A 15,916-nucleotide genomic window follows, 5' to 3' on the forward strand; every position below is an offset into this window, starting at 1 on the left:
GGTGGACAAAACTAGGCGTGCCACCATCCACGGCGTGAAACGCGTGACGTAAAAACTAGATTTGATGACGTTACTTGTAGTCGTACACGTTCCCGTACACGTCCTGAAAATTGCTGATCTAGATCTTGCTATTACAGCCGCACTCGCATAAACGAAACACGCTTCACCAAAAAACTCGGATATCTGAAACCAAAACCAAAACCAATTCCCCGCCAGACCCCCCTCTTTGTAAGACTATTTCTAATTCGGATAAGCCAAACTCTGTCAAAAAATAGCTAACTCAAACACGGACATCTCAAACGTGATTTTGACAGATAATCCAAACTCTAAACACTGTCGGAGAGACTTTTTTGTTGTTGTTGCTTGAAAAACACGTCAGGAAGATAAACATATTTCGTCACGGCTATAATTATCCTACGGAAACGAACACGTCACCTCTTTTTGAGTATGCGGGGAAACTGATGACGTGTGCCACATTGACCAAGAAATACACGTGTCACGTGATGCGACGTTGAAATCCTTGCGGCTGCCAGCATGTTCCAAACAACTGTTGCAGTGTTCAAAAACGAGTGGCTCTCATACAAACCTCTTTTTTTAATCGAAGGAAGAGATCTTTGTGAAGAGCAAATCTACCTGAGGAATGTATGTGCTCATTTTGAGCGAGTGTTGAAGATCAAACCACAATAAACATGCAGCGAAACAAAAAATTTGCCTACAATCTATGTTTACGGAGATTTGATCTTGATTTATGACCACAGAGACAAATTGCCTAATTTTGTTTCTTTTTTTTCTTTGATGGAGAGGGTTTCATTAAACATTACATTTATTATGATTTACTTGGAATCCTTTTAACAGAAGCGTAGTTGCTTGTGGAATCTTTGGTTTTGTTTCTGAGATGTGTCACTGTTTTCACTATTTATTTTACAGTTGGCTTTGAGGTATTAATAAAGCTCCACTGAAGAAAGCACTTGTAACTTGTCACTGTTTTGATCTTAATTATTCATTGACACACACACACACACACACACACACACACACACACACACACACACACACACACACACATATATACACACCACGCAGAGAGAGAGAGAGAGAGAGAGAGAGAGAGAGAGAGAGAGAGAGAGAGAGAGAGAGAGAGAGAGAGAGAGAGAGAGAGAGAGAGAGAGAGAGAGAGAGAGAGAGAGAGAGAGAGAGATTCCAAGTGATTTTACAACTTATCCTGAAAAACTCGCTTACGGGCAGAGGTGGCACGGAATTTTAGCAAACATTATTTTGTTCAAAAACGTGTTTTGGGTTTTGGTTTTTTTCAGGTACTTTGAACATCATAGAATCACTGTGTGTTGTTTATTTTGTCAATTTCATCCTTTATTTTGCAATAAAGTGATGATTTTCAAAGTATGTATACATGTGTGAGTGCTGCAAGTGTGAGAAATTGCTGAACAATCTATGTTTTCAAGTCCTTGCAACAACCACGATTCCCCGAATAAGCTTGGCAGTGACACATCGAATGGTTGAGCGGGAATTCCCTTTTCTGTGAACGTTAAAGGCACAGTAAGCCTCCCGTAAACCATCACAGATACGGTCAGGCTTTTACACACAGTACAAACACCCTTTCATTTAAACACTCACCGATTGAGAACATCCTAGGTGCCCTCCGTAAAGAGCGAACAATTTTCAAAGAATTTATTTTTGCGTGGTTTATCTTACCCCTGAGCCATCGTGAACCCGTGTGATCCAGTTTCCCTTTTTCACAATGTAGCCGTCAGTTAGTCATTTGAATGCGACTCGATGTCAGCTTATCTACAATAGCACGTTTTTATGCACGAAACAAACGGCTGTGGTTCACAAGAACTCTAGTGATGGTTTTTGACTGTTGAGAGGAACGGCGATATGCATAAACCGTCGTCTGCTACGACCCTTGTGTGACCCTGCTTCCGGGCTTTTCTTTTTTTAAACTTTCACAACTTCGAACTGATCTTGTCTTGATGAAAAACGAATTCTTTTGTAAGAATGTTTGTGTAACAAGCTGTCAATTTATTATTTAGATTTTAAAAGTTAGGTCTAGCGCAAAAACGCACCACGGTCCAAAAACATTCTGATAATCATCGATCCACGGCTATTGCCAGTTTACATCGATAGGATGAGACCCGAAGGGAAGTAACTCATTTTTGACCCGAGTTCAGGATGGGTCCAAAAAGTGTTCGAGACAATCTGCAAAATTAATTCTTTAACAAGAAGAGCAAACGCTCGATCGAGTCACTTTCGCAGTTCTGAATATTATATGAGGCATCAGATGGACAGGAAGAAATTGCTATTCACAACACAATGAGTCACGTTCACATAAAATTTGAGCCCGGTCACTTTTAAAGTTTCCGAGAAAAGCCCAACGTTAAGTTGTGTGTTGCCGAACAGAAAAGGCTAGTTATCTCCCTTGTTTTTCTGATAACGTTCGTAAAAGGCTACAGATGTAAATACTTTGATGTAAAGAATAATCCTACAAAGTTTCAATCACATCCGATGAACTTTGTCAAAGATATAAAATGTCTAATTTTTCCTTTGACGCTGACCTGTGACCTTGAAAAAGGTCAAAGGTCAACGAAACCATCGTTAAAGTGTAGAGGTCATTGGAGGTCACGACTAAACAAAATATGAGCCCGATCGCTTTGATAGTTTCCGAGAAAAGTCCAACGTTAAGGTGGTGTCTACGGACGGCCGGCCGGTCGGACGGCCGGCCGGACGGACAGACTAACACTGACCGATTACATAGAGTCACTTTTTCTCAAGTGACTCAAAAATTGCTCGCTCTTTACGTAGGGCACCTAGGGTGTTCCCGTTTGGTGAGCGTTCAAATGGAAGGGTGTTTGTACTGTGTGTAAAAGCCTGACAGTATCTGTGATGGTTTACGGGAGGCTTACTGTCCGGGCGTGATTTCCGGTATTGAATATTCATAACAGCTGTCCAGCACCAAAACGAGGCGCCATTGTTGTAGAGGAACAAGTCCACGAAAATAAATGTTTTGAAAATTTCTCACGCTCGACAGAAAGCAGCCAGGATGTTCCCGTTCGGTGAGCGTTCAAATGGAAGTATGCTTGTACTGTATGCAGACGCTCGGGGAGCTCTGTGATGGTTTACGGGAGGCTTACTGTGCCTTTAAAAATAGACATGAACAGTCCGTTATTTCCGTACAACGCCGGATCGCACATCAACTTTTTCAGACAGTAATATGAATATTCATGAGAACAACCTCTAACCTTTGAGAAACTTCTCTGGTTGGTCGTTGTCAATGACCACAGTGACGCGCATGCGCAAACTGCCTTATCCGTTGTGAACACAGTGTCGATTCAACGTAACTCAATATCAACTATCAACCAGCAATGTCTACTCCGAAATTCGCAAGGATCTTCCCAACGCATTCTTCCCGCAAAAGGAAGAATCAGCTTTCAGATGCTCGAACAACGAGGAAGGAAAAACCAGCAGGCGACGAGAACGCGCCTGAAGTTGGCAGAGCAGAGACAGTTGTTTTGAGAGATAGTGGTGACGCTTATGTTTCGAATCGACTCGGAGTCGAACCTCGGCCAGTTTTGGGCGATGTGAACCGTAATCAGCCTCAAATCGAAGGTATTTCTGCTTCGGCGACGAAACTGAGGAGATTTAGTGGTGCAGGCATCGACCCGAATGCTCAAACACCAGCTGAGCTAAATCGCCGTTCGTGGTGTTTTGCCGAGTGCTGTCAGTTGAACTCGCTTCTCTCTGATGTGAAGTGCCCGGAGTGCGAGGCAGGACATGTGACAATTCGAGTTGGTGACTCGATGGGCTTGTCCCAAGAACTGGTGCTGTGTTGCGACAGCTGCCAGTATTCACGCACAGAGTATTCGTCGCCAAGAGAAAACAACCTCAACCACAGACAAAATGTTCCCTTTGAAGTGAACAAAGAGATTGTGCTATACTCTCATGAGATAGGTAGTGGCTACTCCAGTGTGGACAAACTGTGCACAGTCTTTGGAATGCCAGCGATGAGCAAGAGTTCCTATCATCGCATAGACAAACGAGTCAATGCCAGCATTGTGGAAGCTACAGATGCCACACTTAACGAAACAGTGGAGTTTGTGAGGGAAGCCTACAGGGAAACATTTCCTCAAGGCAGAGTGAATGCTGTGAATGATGATGGTGAGGAAGACGGTGCTTGGGAAGATGATGATGGCATTCTCTGGGTGGATGTGGCCTTTGCCGGTACATGGCACAAGAGAGGATTTTCCTCACACTATGGAGTTGGCGTTGTTGTTGATGTTCTGACTGGGTATGTGCTGGACTTCTGTGTGAAATCCACATACTGTCACACATGTGCGATGAACAAAGAACAAGTCGCGTAAGGCGAAATTACAACAGTTAGTCAAGCTGTCGAACTAACAGAATGAAACTGAACTCACTGCATTTTTACAGCAAGAGCGTATACTCGTAGCATCGTCAGTCCACCGCTCGATGCAAAGGCAGTGAAATTGACAAGAAGAGCGGGGTAGTAGTTGCGCTGAGAAGGATAGCACGCTTTTCTTTATCTCTATTCTTTTTAACTTTCTGAGCGTGTTTTTAATCCAAACATATCACATCTATATGTTTTTGGAATCGAAGTCCGGCCTTCGTCGAAGATTGCTTGGCCAAAATTTCAATCAATTTGATTGAAAAATGAGGGTGTGACAGTGCCGCCTCAACTTTTACAAAAAGCCGGATATGACGTCATCAAAGGTATTTATCGAAAAAAAGAAAAAAACGTCCGGGGATATCATTCATAGAAACTCTCATGTCAAATGTCATAAAGATCGGTCCAGTAGTTTGGTCTGAATCGCTCTACACACACACACACACGCACAGACAGACACACACACACACACACACACACACACACACACACATACACCACGACCCTCGTCTCGATTCCCCCTCTACGTTAAAACATTTAGTCAAAACTTGACTAAATGTAAAAACTAGAGGGGATGACCGCTGCCGAGCAACTACAGTGGAAGCAGCTTCACCAGCCTGACTGCAGCATTAACCATGAGGGATCTGCCAAGTCTATGGAGAGGGATGCAGCCTTGGAGTTGTGGGGAAGGTAAGAATATTGTTCTAATAGCCTATACACTCTTCCCTATATCCTTTATTTTCAAATACAGAATAAGACAACATGAATAAGGTTGCGCTAAAAAAGTAAATCTTATCTAAAATTGTATAAAGCATGGTACATAGTGGGTGTTTGTTTTTGTTTACAACGAAAGATGAAGACCAACAAAACACAACACAGAAGCACATATTTTTGCAACAAAACACTGTCCACAAACCCTTCACAAATACATTTTCTTTTGTTGATAAATCATTAAATGTTCACAATGTCCTAAAGGATCAGGCTGGGAAATTTTTTATTGAATCTGCAAATTTCAGAGGAAACCTGATAACTTTTCTATTGAAAAGAAAAAGTGTCCCAAACAAGTTGGGATAAAACTCATTGTCACTGTTTGTGTGTGTGTGTGTGTGTGTGTGTGAGAGGGAGAGAGATGTGTGTATGTATATATTCTAACAAGTACAAGTTAAATGTTCACCCTCTATGAAAAGATCACTTTAATACAGACTTAGTAAACAAGCCAATGTAAATTGGCACACTTTCCAGTAATAATAATACATGTATGTATTTTCTGCTAGGAGAGGCCTCCTGATACTCTTCACTAAAGTAATATCCAAAATCATTTTCATTCGTGGGTCTGCGTCTGTATCTCACCAGGACCTTGTTGGCCCATAAACCCCAGTTTTTTCATATTTTTTTCAAGACAGTAGTTATCCAGCCAGTACTCTACACTAAGTTTTTTTAATTTTTCTATGCTGCAGGTCTGTCGAGCGTCACAACCTCAGGTACAGAACTATGCTGTCGGACGGAGATTCCACAGCGTTCAATGCTCTGGCTGCAGCTCAGCCCTACGATCCCACACGTCCAATCACCAAGCTAGAATGTACCAACCACCTCCCCAAGAGAATGGGCACAGCTCTCCGCAAGGCATCAAAGGATGGAAGGCTTGGTGGAAGAGGGGAGTGGCGACTAACCAAGGAAAAGTGTCAACGCTTGCAAAACTACTTCCGTAGCGCGATCCTCAACAACCTTGAAGATCAGCGAGCCATGGAGCAGGCGACCTGGGCCACTTTCTTCCATGTGACTTCAACTGACGAGGACCCTCACCACGACAGATGTCCAGCCGGGCCAGCCTCATGGTGCTTTTTTCAAAGAGCCAGGGCAGAAGGGCAACCACCACCTCCACACGCAGGGCACAACGGCACCGCCTTGTCCAGGAAAGTATCACATGCTGTTCTGCCCATCTACAGGAGAATGACAAATCCCATTCTTCTCAAGCGCGCGGCCCATGGCAAGAATCGGAACAGTAATGAGTCTCTCCACAATGTCATGTGGGGACACAGCCCCAAAGAAGTCTTTGTTGGGAAAGACCGGGTGGAAGCAGCCACCGCTGAGGCTGTTGCAAAGTTCAACAGAGACAACTTTGCACTGGCACAGGTCATGGACCACATGCGCTTGCCAATTACTGAGCTTACTCATTCTGCTTTGGCAAAAAAAGACAAGGTGAGGGTCCAGAAGGCGGAGAGAGCAACAGATGTGGCCGCTGTAGCAGCTCGTAGGGCAAGATGTGCTGGTCGTCAACGTCAGCTGGAGCAGCGAGAAGACCAAGAGGGGGAGGTGTACGGTGCTGGACTGATGGGGGATGGAGGGGAATAAGTACCAACATCATTTGAAGAAGACTCGGAACAATACATGAACACACACAGACTCTTTTTTCAGCAATGTGTCTTCATAATGTGTAGAGAAACACTTCACAAACGTTCAAATGCAATTTTCTCTGAATATGGGTTTTCAAGGATGGTATCAACGCGGAAATAATAATAATAACAAGAAGGGCAAAGCCCATACGACTCACATGCTTGACCTTGACAGCAATGACATCATACACTAAGAACTGCTTTACACATTTTTCCTACCAAAATACATGTGACCTTGACCCAAGGTCAAGGTCATCCAAGGTCATGCAACACAAAGCTGTTAATTCAAGACATAGGAAGTACAATGGTGCTTATTGGCTCTTTCTACCATGAGATATGGTCACTTTTAGTGGTTCACTACCTTATTTTGGTCACATTTCATAAGGGTCAAAGTGATCATATGTGACCAAATGTGTCTCATGATGAAAGCATAACATGTGCCCCACATACTTTTTGAGTTTGAAACAGTTATCTTCCATAGTTCAGAGTCAAGGTCACTTCAAAATATGTATACAATCCAACTTTGAAGAGCTCCTGTGACCTTGACCTTGAAGCAAGGTAAACCAAACTGGTATCAAAAGATGGGGCTTACTTTGCCCTATATATCATAAATAGGTGAGGTATTGAATCTCAAAAACTTCAGAGAAAATGGGAAAAATGTGAAAAATAGCTGTTTTTTAGGCAACATTTATGGCCCCTGCGACCTTGACCTTGAAGCAAGGTCAAGATGCTATGTATGTTTTTTGGGGCCTTGTCATCATACACCATCTTGCCAAATTTGGTACTGATAGACTGAATAGTGTCCAAGAAATATCCAACGTTAAAGTTTTCCGGACGTCCGGACGTCCGGACGTCCGGACGGACGGACGACTCGGGTGAGTACATAGACTCACTTTTGCTTCGCATGTGAGTCAATAATAATGGACATTTATTAATCGCCCCTTCTCACAAGAGCTCACGGCGATTTACATATTAATTTTCTGCCGTGTAAGCTGGCATTTTTTACACAATACCTTACTGGGAGAATGCAAGTTTCCAGTACAAAGGACTTAACATTTCTTACATACTGCTTGACTAAAACCTGTACAACAAGAAGAACAAACGCTCGATCGAGTCACTTTCGCAGTTCTGAATATTATATGAGGCATCAGATGGACAGGAAGAAATTGCTATTCACAACACAATGAGTCACGTTCACATAAAATTTGAGCCCGGTCACTTTTATAGTTTCCGAGAAAAGCCCAACGTTAAGTTGTGTGTTGCCGAACAGAAAAGGCTAGTTATCTCCCTTGTTTTTCTGATAACGTTCGTAAAAGGCTACAGATGTAAATACTTTGATGTAAAGAATAATCCTACAAAGTTTCAATCACATCCGATGAACTTTGTCAAAGATATAAAATGTCTAATTTTTCCTTTGACGCTGACCTGTGACCTTGAAAAAGGTCAAAGGTCAACGAAACCATCGTTAAAGTGTAGAGGTCATTGGAGGTCACGACTAAACAAAATATGAGCCCGATCGCTTTGATAGTTTCCGAGAAAAGTCCAACGTTAAGGTGGTGTCTACGGACGGCCGGCCGGACAGACTAACACTGACCGATTACATAGAGTCACTTTTTCTCAAGTGACTCAAAAATCGACTATATTCTATACAAGAAACACTTAACAAGGGTAAAAGGAGAAACAGAATCCGTTAGTCGCCTCTTACGACAAGCAGCATAAATTGAGAGATATAAATTTTTGCCCCCAAAATACCCAATCAGGCTTATATTATATTCTCTACAAAAAAATTTGATGGGTTTTACAAAAACCGCTCTGTAAGAGTCTAGCAAAATCAAATCTTACTCCTGTAAAAGAAAAATTATAACTCTACCACAAGTAGTTCTAACGAAATATCAATAACGACGTTTGTCTCGGTGACTTTGGCATCACAAGCAGTGGAAAAACAGGTCCCTGCCAGCCTTGTTTGACATGACCTCATTGAAATGATATACACACGTGTGGTTTGAACGATATTGTTTTCTAATGAGTGGTCCCTCTCACCTATGTAGGATAAAAAAGGAATTCTAACTAAAATCTATCGATACATAAATGTTACTGTATTTGTATTGTTGACCAAACTGTGATATGTCAAGTCACACAGATCTCGACGGTCATTGTTCACCTCGACCGCTGGCGCCGTATCGGAGGAACACTGACTGTCTCGATCTGTGTAAAATGCCATATTTTGGTGCTCAAAAATAGATTTAAGCAATATTTGGGCATGACGTCACAGGCCCTTGACAACACCTACCCTGAAAAATGGTTTATTTTCATGTTTGTATTTTCTTTGAACCGCCGAACCGGTGACTAAAACTGAACTTTTTTTAAATTTTTTTTTAACATCATACAGTTATGTTTTACAGTCTAATCTTGTAGAGCATACCCATTTCGTTTACAACTGCCGCGCAGTCAGGCTGATCTAGCTAGTAAAAGAGAAGGACCGCAAGTTTGGAAAATGGCAAGACATCCTGGATTTTGTCGGTGTTTTTGCTGGGTAGCTGCAGTTATTTGCAATAAATCTAAAACTTGACGGTGCAAATTCACCAAATGAGACAGGACGATGACAAAGATTCTCTTCTGTATGCGTTCCATTACGAAGAGTAAACAGAACCTGAGGAGGAACGTCGTAACCGTTTTCTGTTTAAATGTTCCACAAGTTCGTAACCTGATGATAAGACGTCGTAACCGTTTTCCGTTTAAATGTTCCACAAGTTCGTAACCTGATGAAAGACATCGTAACCGTTTTCTGTTTAAATGTTCCACAAGTTCATAACCTGATGATAGGCGTCGTAACAGTTTTCCGTTAAAATATTCCACAAGTTCGTAAAGCCACAGAGACAAATGCAACATGTATGCGATTATGTATGCTTAGAAAGTGAGTGTGCCACTACATGTGTGCATAAGTCCAGTGCTCTACCAACTAAGCTACCGGTGAGCTATATGTGCACAGTGGCTTCAAGTGATTTCCTTCCTAAATAACGCACCTTTGGTGGCGTGATGATCTTCTGTGGCTTGCGAGCACTCATCTTTTTCAGCGTGTTGTAGTAGTTGCGCTGGTTGAGGGTCAGAAAGGCGTCCAGGTAGCTGCCTTCGTACTGGTGGTGTGGAAACGCACAGACAGACACACAGACAGATAGACACATGTATACATACACAAAGACCAAATTGGAGTCATGTTTTAAAGTCAGTTAATACATTTTCTTCCTGGTTTAAATGAAATAAGGCCGAACAAAAATATATGTTGGTTTTTGGGTAACGTGACAAAAAATAACAGGGTCGGTAGGTCGGCTTTTTTAAATTTTGTTTTTAGTCTCGATTGGTTCGCAAAATGTGCCAAAGGTTTTTTGGGGGGGATTTCTTTTGACAAATGAAACAAAAAAATAGGGTAGGCGGGAAAAAATAGGGTCGGTCGGGTTACCCTAAACCAACATGTATTTTTATTTGGCCTTACCTTAGTTTTCTGCACAAAGAGAATTGTTTTTACCCAACTTTAATTCTGCAGGATGTTCTAGGTCGATAAAGATGAAACAGAAAAAAGCTGGTCTGACGATAAGCCACCAAACATCTTATACTATTCGGGAAGATATGTGGTGGTTTACAGGAGGGTTTGTCCTGGGAAGGAGGCTTCGTTCAGCAAAGAAGTCGTCAACTGACCTTTTTCTTAAGAGCGTTAAAGTTATCGATGATGACGCCGATGACGAGGTTGAGGGAGAAGAACGAGCCACAGATGATGAAGGCTACAAAGTACAGGTACGTGTACAGCGAATTTTCAAAGATTGGCTGAAAATCCTCCTGCACACACACACACACACACACACACACACACACACACACACACACACACACACACACACACACACACACAGGGCATGAAACATCTACACATATGTGCAAACACTCAAACGACAAACTCAGATTCAAAACTGTAACAACAATAGTTCTGATTTCCAAGTGTAGGGAGATTAATATGATCGACAAAGATATTTTCCAACATTTTCGTTAAAAGACAAAAGGGTTTGACATGTTTTACAGTATATTGGAAGTGAATTCCACACAAGCGATCCCCAGTAAGATAAACTGGATTTATACAAATCACTGCGTGGGACAGACGTATAGTGAGATGGCCACGCAGATCACCAGCTACGCATGCAGAGAGACTGACAGACAGACAGAACGAAATGTAAGCAAACACCTGTTTTCAAAGCTCTCGGCCTCAAACGGCAACCTTTTCCCTCCCGTAAACAGTAATGAAATACCGATTTGGAAAATGTCTTGCATATTTGCAATGTACTTACTCCTACAGAATCTACAGCATCTTGCATGATCTCCATCCATCCCTCAAAGGTGGCCTGCAATACGCCAGCAGTGTCAGCATTATTGTCCACGTGAGCATGAATAAACAACAAGAACACGAAACGTCTCGCCTTCACCATAAGTAATATGAATCATTCTTCTTCGTTCATGGGCTGAAACTCCCACGTTCACTCAGTTATTTTGCACGAGTGGGTTTTTACGTGTATGACCGTTTTTACCCCGCCATTCAGGCAGCCATACGCCAATTTCGGAGGATGCATGCTTGGTATTTTGGTGTTTCGATAACCCACTGAACTCTGACATGGATTACAGGATCTGTTCCGTGCATACTTGGTCTTGCGCTTGCATGTACACACGAAAGGGGATAAGGCACTAGCAGGTCGGCACATTAGTTGACCTGGGAGATCGGAAAAATCGCAACCCTCAACCCTCCAACCTCGGCCGGGATAGAAAACTCGACCTTCCGCTTAGGAGGCCGGCGTCTTATCCACTCGGCCATTGCACACGTCTAATATAAATCAGAAGGAGACTATCCACTGCTCTAGCTGAAAAGACATTGAAGAAAGTGATAATTCTATACTTTAGACATGAACTCGACTCTACTAGGTGTGACCCAACCTGGGATATGACCGCCATACACCAGGCTAGATTTATGTCCAGAAATCTTCAAACCTAAAACCGATTGATGTTTGAAAGATCCTTGAATCAATTGTTCATTTTAAACATTTATGTGAGAGAGCAAGAGTATCTATATATATACACACGCAACCACTGATGAGACACATTAGTGTCGAAACATGTGTCTGGTCTTGGTAGTATAACAACGGTCCTCCTCAGGACTAGATTTCTCTGTGATAAGCTTATGTCTCCCACAAAGGGACCGTGGCTTTGCTTTGAACTCTCGGTTCCCTCGAGGAGGGCCTGATGCTCCAAATAGGCTAACTGTCAAGGGATTCTTTCTCTCTCTTGCTCTGCTATGATGTTCTAACAAATCTCAGAAGAAAGCCTCTCTATATATATATACATTTAGTTTTCACTCTTTGACCTTCACAGATGTCCTCTTGGGATTGTCAGATGACAGTAGTCTCCCATGCCAACAGAATCTACCACTCAGAGAGTGGTTTGATTCTTGGTTGGATACCATGGGTTAACAACTTTCGCCATATCTACTATCAGACCACTGATGAGACTCATTAGAGTCGAAACACGTGTCTGGTCACGGTAGTAAAACAATGGTCCTCCTCTGGACTAGTTTCCTCTGTTGATACTCTCCCCTCGGGGCAGATTCTCTTTGTGAAACTCGGTCCCGTCCGAGGAGGGTCTGATTTCCCCAATAGGGCTGTCTGTGAATCGACACATTTTTTTGTTTCCTCTCTCTTTTGCTCTGCTAAGAGATTTTAACAAATCTCAGTAGAAAGTCTCTTCTGACTTTCAATTGTTTCTCTCTCTATATATATATAAATATATACATATATATATATGTTTCTAAAACATCAGAAATTGTGAAAGAAACAATTGAAAGTCAGCAGAGTCTTTCTTCCGAGATTTGTTAAAATCTCTTCATCAGAAATATATATACAAACAAATAAGGAACAAATAACCAAAACAAGCCTTCACGTTTTCACCAATATTTCGGCCTCGTGGCCTTCGTGAGGGTCTAATTATAAAACATCAAATTTGTGAAAGAATCAAAGAATCAAAGAAAGAGAGAGAGAGAGAGAGAGAGAGAGAGAGAGAGAGAGAGAGAGAGAGAGAGAGAGAGAGAGAGAGAGAGAGAGAGAGAGAGAGAGAGAGATCATGTGTACCACTTGGAAGAGCGCCAGGAATCCGTTGCCCACGTTATCAAAGTTGATGTGTGAGTTGAACCAGTAGGAGTTATTGGTAGCGAGACACTCTGCCCTGTAAAGCCAGAAAGGGTGTACATTAACACTCTGTTCTGTTAAACAGAATGTGTACATTAACACTCTGCCCTGTTAAACACAATGCGTGTACATGTGCATTAACACTCTGTCCTGTTAAACACAATGTGTGTACATTAACACTGCCCTGTTAAACACAATGCATGCACATGAGCACTCTGCCCTGTAAAACACAATGTGTGTACATCAACACTCATCACACTCCGCCCTGTGAACGTACAATGTGTGTACATCAACACTCATCACACTCCGCCCTGTGAACGTACAATGTGTGTAAATCAACACTCATCGCACTCCGCCCTGTAAAACACAATGTATGTTCATCAACACTCATCACAATCCGCCCTGTGAACGTACAATGTATGAACATCCACACTCATCACACTCCGCCCTGTGAACGTACAATGTGTGAACATCAACACTCATCACACTCCGCCCTGTGAACGTACAATGTGTGAACATCAACACTCATCACACTCCGCCCTGTGAACGTACAATGTATGTACATCAACACTCAACACACTCCGCCATGTGAACGAACAATGTGTGAACATCAACACTCAACACACTCCGCCATGTGAACGAACAATGTGTGAACATCAACACTCATCACACTCCGCCCTGTGAACGTACAATGTGTGTACATCAACACTCATTACACTCCGCCATGTGAACGTCCAATGTGTGAACATCAACACTCATTACATTCCGCCATGTGAACGTACAATGTGTGTACATCAACACTCATCACACTCCGCCCTGTGAACGTACAATGTGTGTACATCAACACTCATCACACTCCGCCCTGTGAACGTACAATGTGTGTACATCAACACTCATCACACTCCGCCCTGTGAACGTACAATGTGTGTACATCAACACTCATCACACTCCGCCCTGTGAACGTACAATGTGTGTACATCAACACTCATCACACTCCGCCCTGTGAACGTACAATGTGTGTACCTCAACACTCATCACACTCCGCCCTGTGAACGTACAATGTATGAACATCAACACTCATCACACTCCGCCGACGGTGAACGTACAATGTGTGAACATCAACACTCATCACACTCCGCCTTGTGAACGTACAATGTGTGAACATCAACACTCAACACACTCCGCCATGTGAACGTACAATGTGTGAACATCAACACTCAACACACTCCGCCATGTGAACGTACAATGTGTGAACATCAACACTCATCACACTCCGCCCTGTGAACGTCCAATGTGTGAACATCAACACTCATCACACTCCTCCCTGTGAACGTCCAATGTGTGTACATCAACACTCATCACACTCCGCCCTGTTAACGTCCAATGTGTGAACATCAACACTCATCACACTCCGCCCTGTGAACGTACAATGTGTGTACATCAACACTCATCACACTCCGCCCTGTTAACGTACAATGTGTGTACCTCAACACTCATCACACTCCGCCCTGTTAACGTACAATGTGTGAACATCAACACTCATCACACTTGACCCTGTTGAAGCATAATATGCGCACGATAAAGATCCCAGGGTCACAGCAAAAGCCTCAGGCCTTGGAAACACGAATACATGCATGCAAAAATATGAAGCCCGGGTGTCCGTTCGGCCAACAGCCAATAAAGTAACCATTTCAGCACTGACCCAAGACGACCCAACCCGGTCCCTAGCCCATTTCAGTTTTACGCCTTCACGGCAAAGCCATTTGGGGCATGTTACACGGGAAAACACGGCTTTGTATGAAAATAAAAATGCGGGGGAGGGGGGGGGGGGTGTAGACAGCTGGCTGCCGGCTGCTAGAGGAGACCTGAAATGGGCTAGGGACCGGGTTGGGTCGTCTTGGGTCAGGGCTGAAATGGTTACTTTATTGGCTGTTGGCCGAACGGACACCCGGGCTTCATATTTTTGCATGCATGTATTCGTGTTTCCAAGGCCTGAGGCTTTCTCTGTGACCCTGCGTTCAGTTTCATTCTGTGAGTTCCACAGCTTGACTAAATGTAGTAATTTCGCCTTACGCGACTTGTTTATGTTTCTATTTGATTAGTAGTTTTACAAAATAATCAAATAGAAACATAAACAAGTCGCGTAAGGCGAAATAACAACATTTAGTCAAGCTGTCGAACTCACAGAATGAACTTGAACTGAACGCATTGCTTTTTTCACCAATACCACAGACTCGTAGTTTCTCAGTCCACCGCTCGTGGCAAAGCCATGCAGAAAAGTGTGGTAGTGGTCGCGCTGAGCAGGAAAGCACGCTTAATTTTCTGTATGTCTATTCTTTTTAGCTTAGGCCTACTGAGTTTGTTTTTAATCCAAACATATCATATCTATATGTTTTTGGAATCAGGGACCGACAAGGAAAAAGATGAAATTGTTTTTAAATCGATTTCGGAAAATTAATATTGATCATAATTTTTATATTTTTAATTTTCAGAACTTGTTTATAATCCAAATATAACATATGTATATGTTTTTGGAATCAGAAAATGACGAAGAATAAGATGAAATTGTTTTTGGATCGTTTAATTTAATTACAAGTTTTCGATTTTTAATGACCAAACTCATTCTTTAGTTTTTAAGCTACCAAGCTGAAATGCAATACCAAAGTCCGGCCTTTGTCGAAAATTGCTTGAACAAAATTTCAATCAATTTGATTGAAAAATGAGGGTGTGACAGTGCCGCCTCAACTTTTACAAAAAGCCGGATATGACGTCATCAAAGGTATTTATTGAAAAAATGAAAAAAAAGTCCGGGGATATTATTCCCAGGAACTCTCATGTCAAATTTCATAAAGATCGGTCCAGTAGTTTAGTCTGAATCGCTCTACACACAC

The 15,916-nt window shown here is 42.5% G+C and overlaps 1 protein-coding gene across 4 annotated transcripts in view; it reads right to left on the reverse strand.

Annotated features, from left to right (window-relative positions):
• Positions 1–15,916, reverse strand: part of LOC138946890 (sodium channel protein 1 brain-like) — a 206,328-nt gene that overhangs the window by 68,991 nt on the left and 121,421 nt on the right. For all 4 annotated transcript variants that reach the window (XR_011449462.1, XR_011449465.1, XM_070318295.1 and 1 more), the window contains exons 27-30: positions 12,969–13,062; positions 11,145–11,198; positions 10,504–10,641; positions 9,834–9,944 (exon numbers count right to left, since the gene is read on the reverse strand). Coding sequence is in view for 2 of the 4 variants with exons in the window: in XM_070318295.1 (XP_070174396.1) it covers positions 9,834–9,944; positions 10,504–10,641; positions 11,145–11,198; positions 12,969–13,062 (397 nt within the window). In the remaining 2 variants the exon portion in view is untranslated. The remainder of the gene's footprint in view (positions 1–9,833; positions 9,945–10,503; positions 10,642–11,144; positions 11,199–12,968; positions 13,063–15,916) is intronic.

The sequence above is a fragment of the Littorina saxatilis genome, linkage group LG1 (genome assembly GCF_037325665.1).
Source record: "Littorina saxatilis isolate snail1 linkage group LG1, US_GU_Lsax_2.0, whole genome shotgun sequence".
NCBI classification, from domain to species: domain Eukaryota; kingdom Metazoa; phylum Mollusca; class Gastropoda; order Littorinimorpha; family Littorinidae; genus Littorina; species Littorina saxatilis.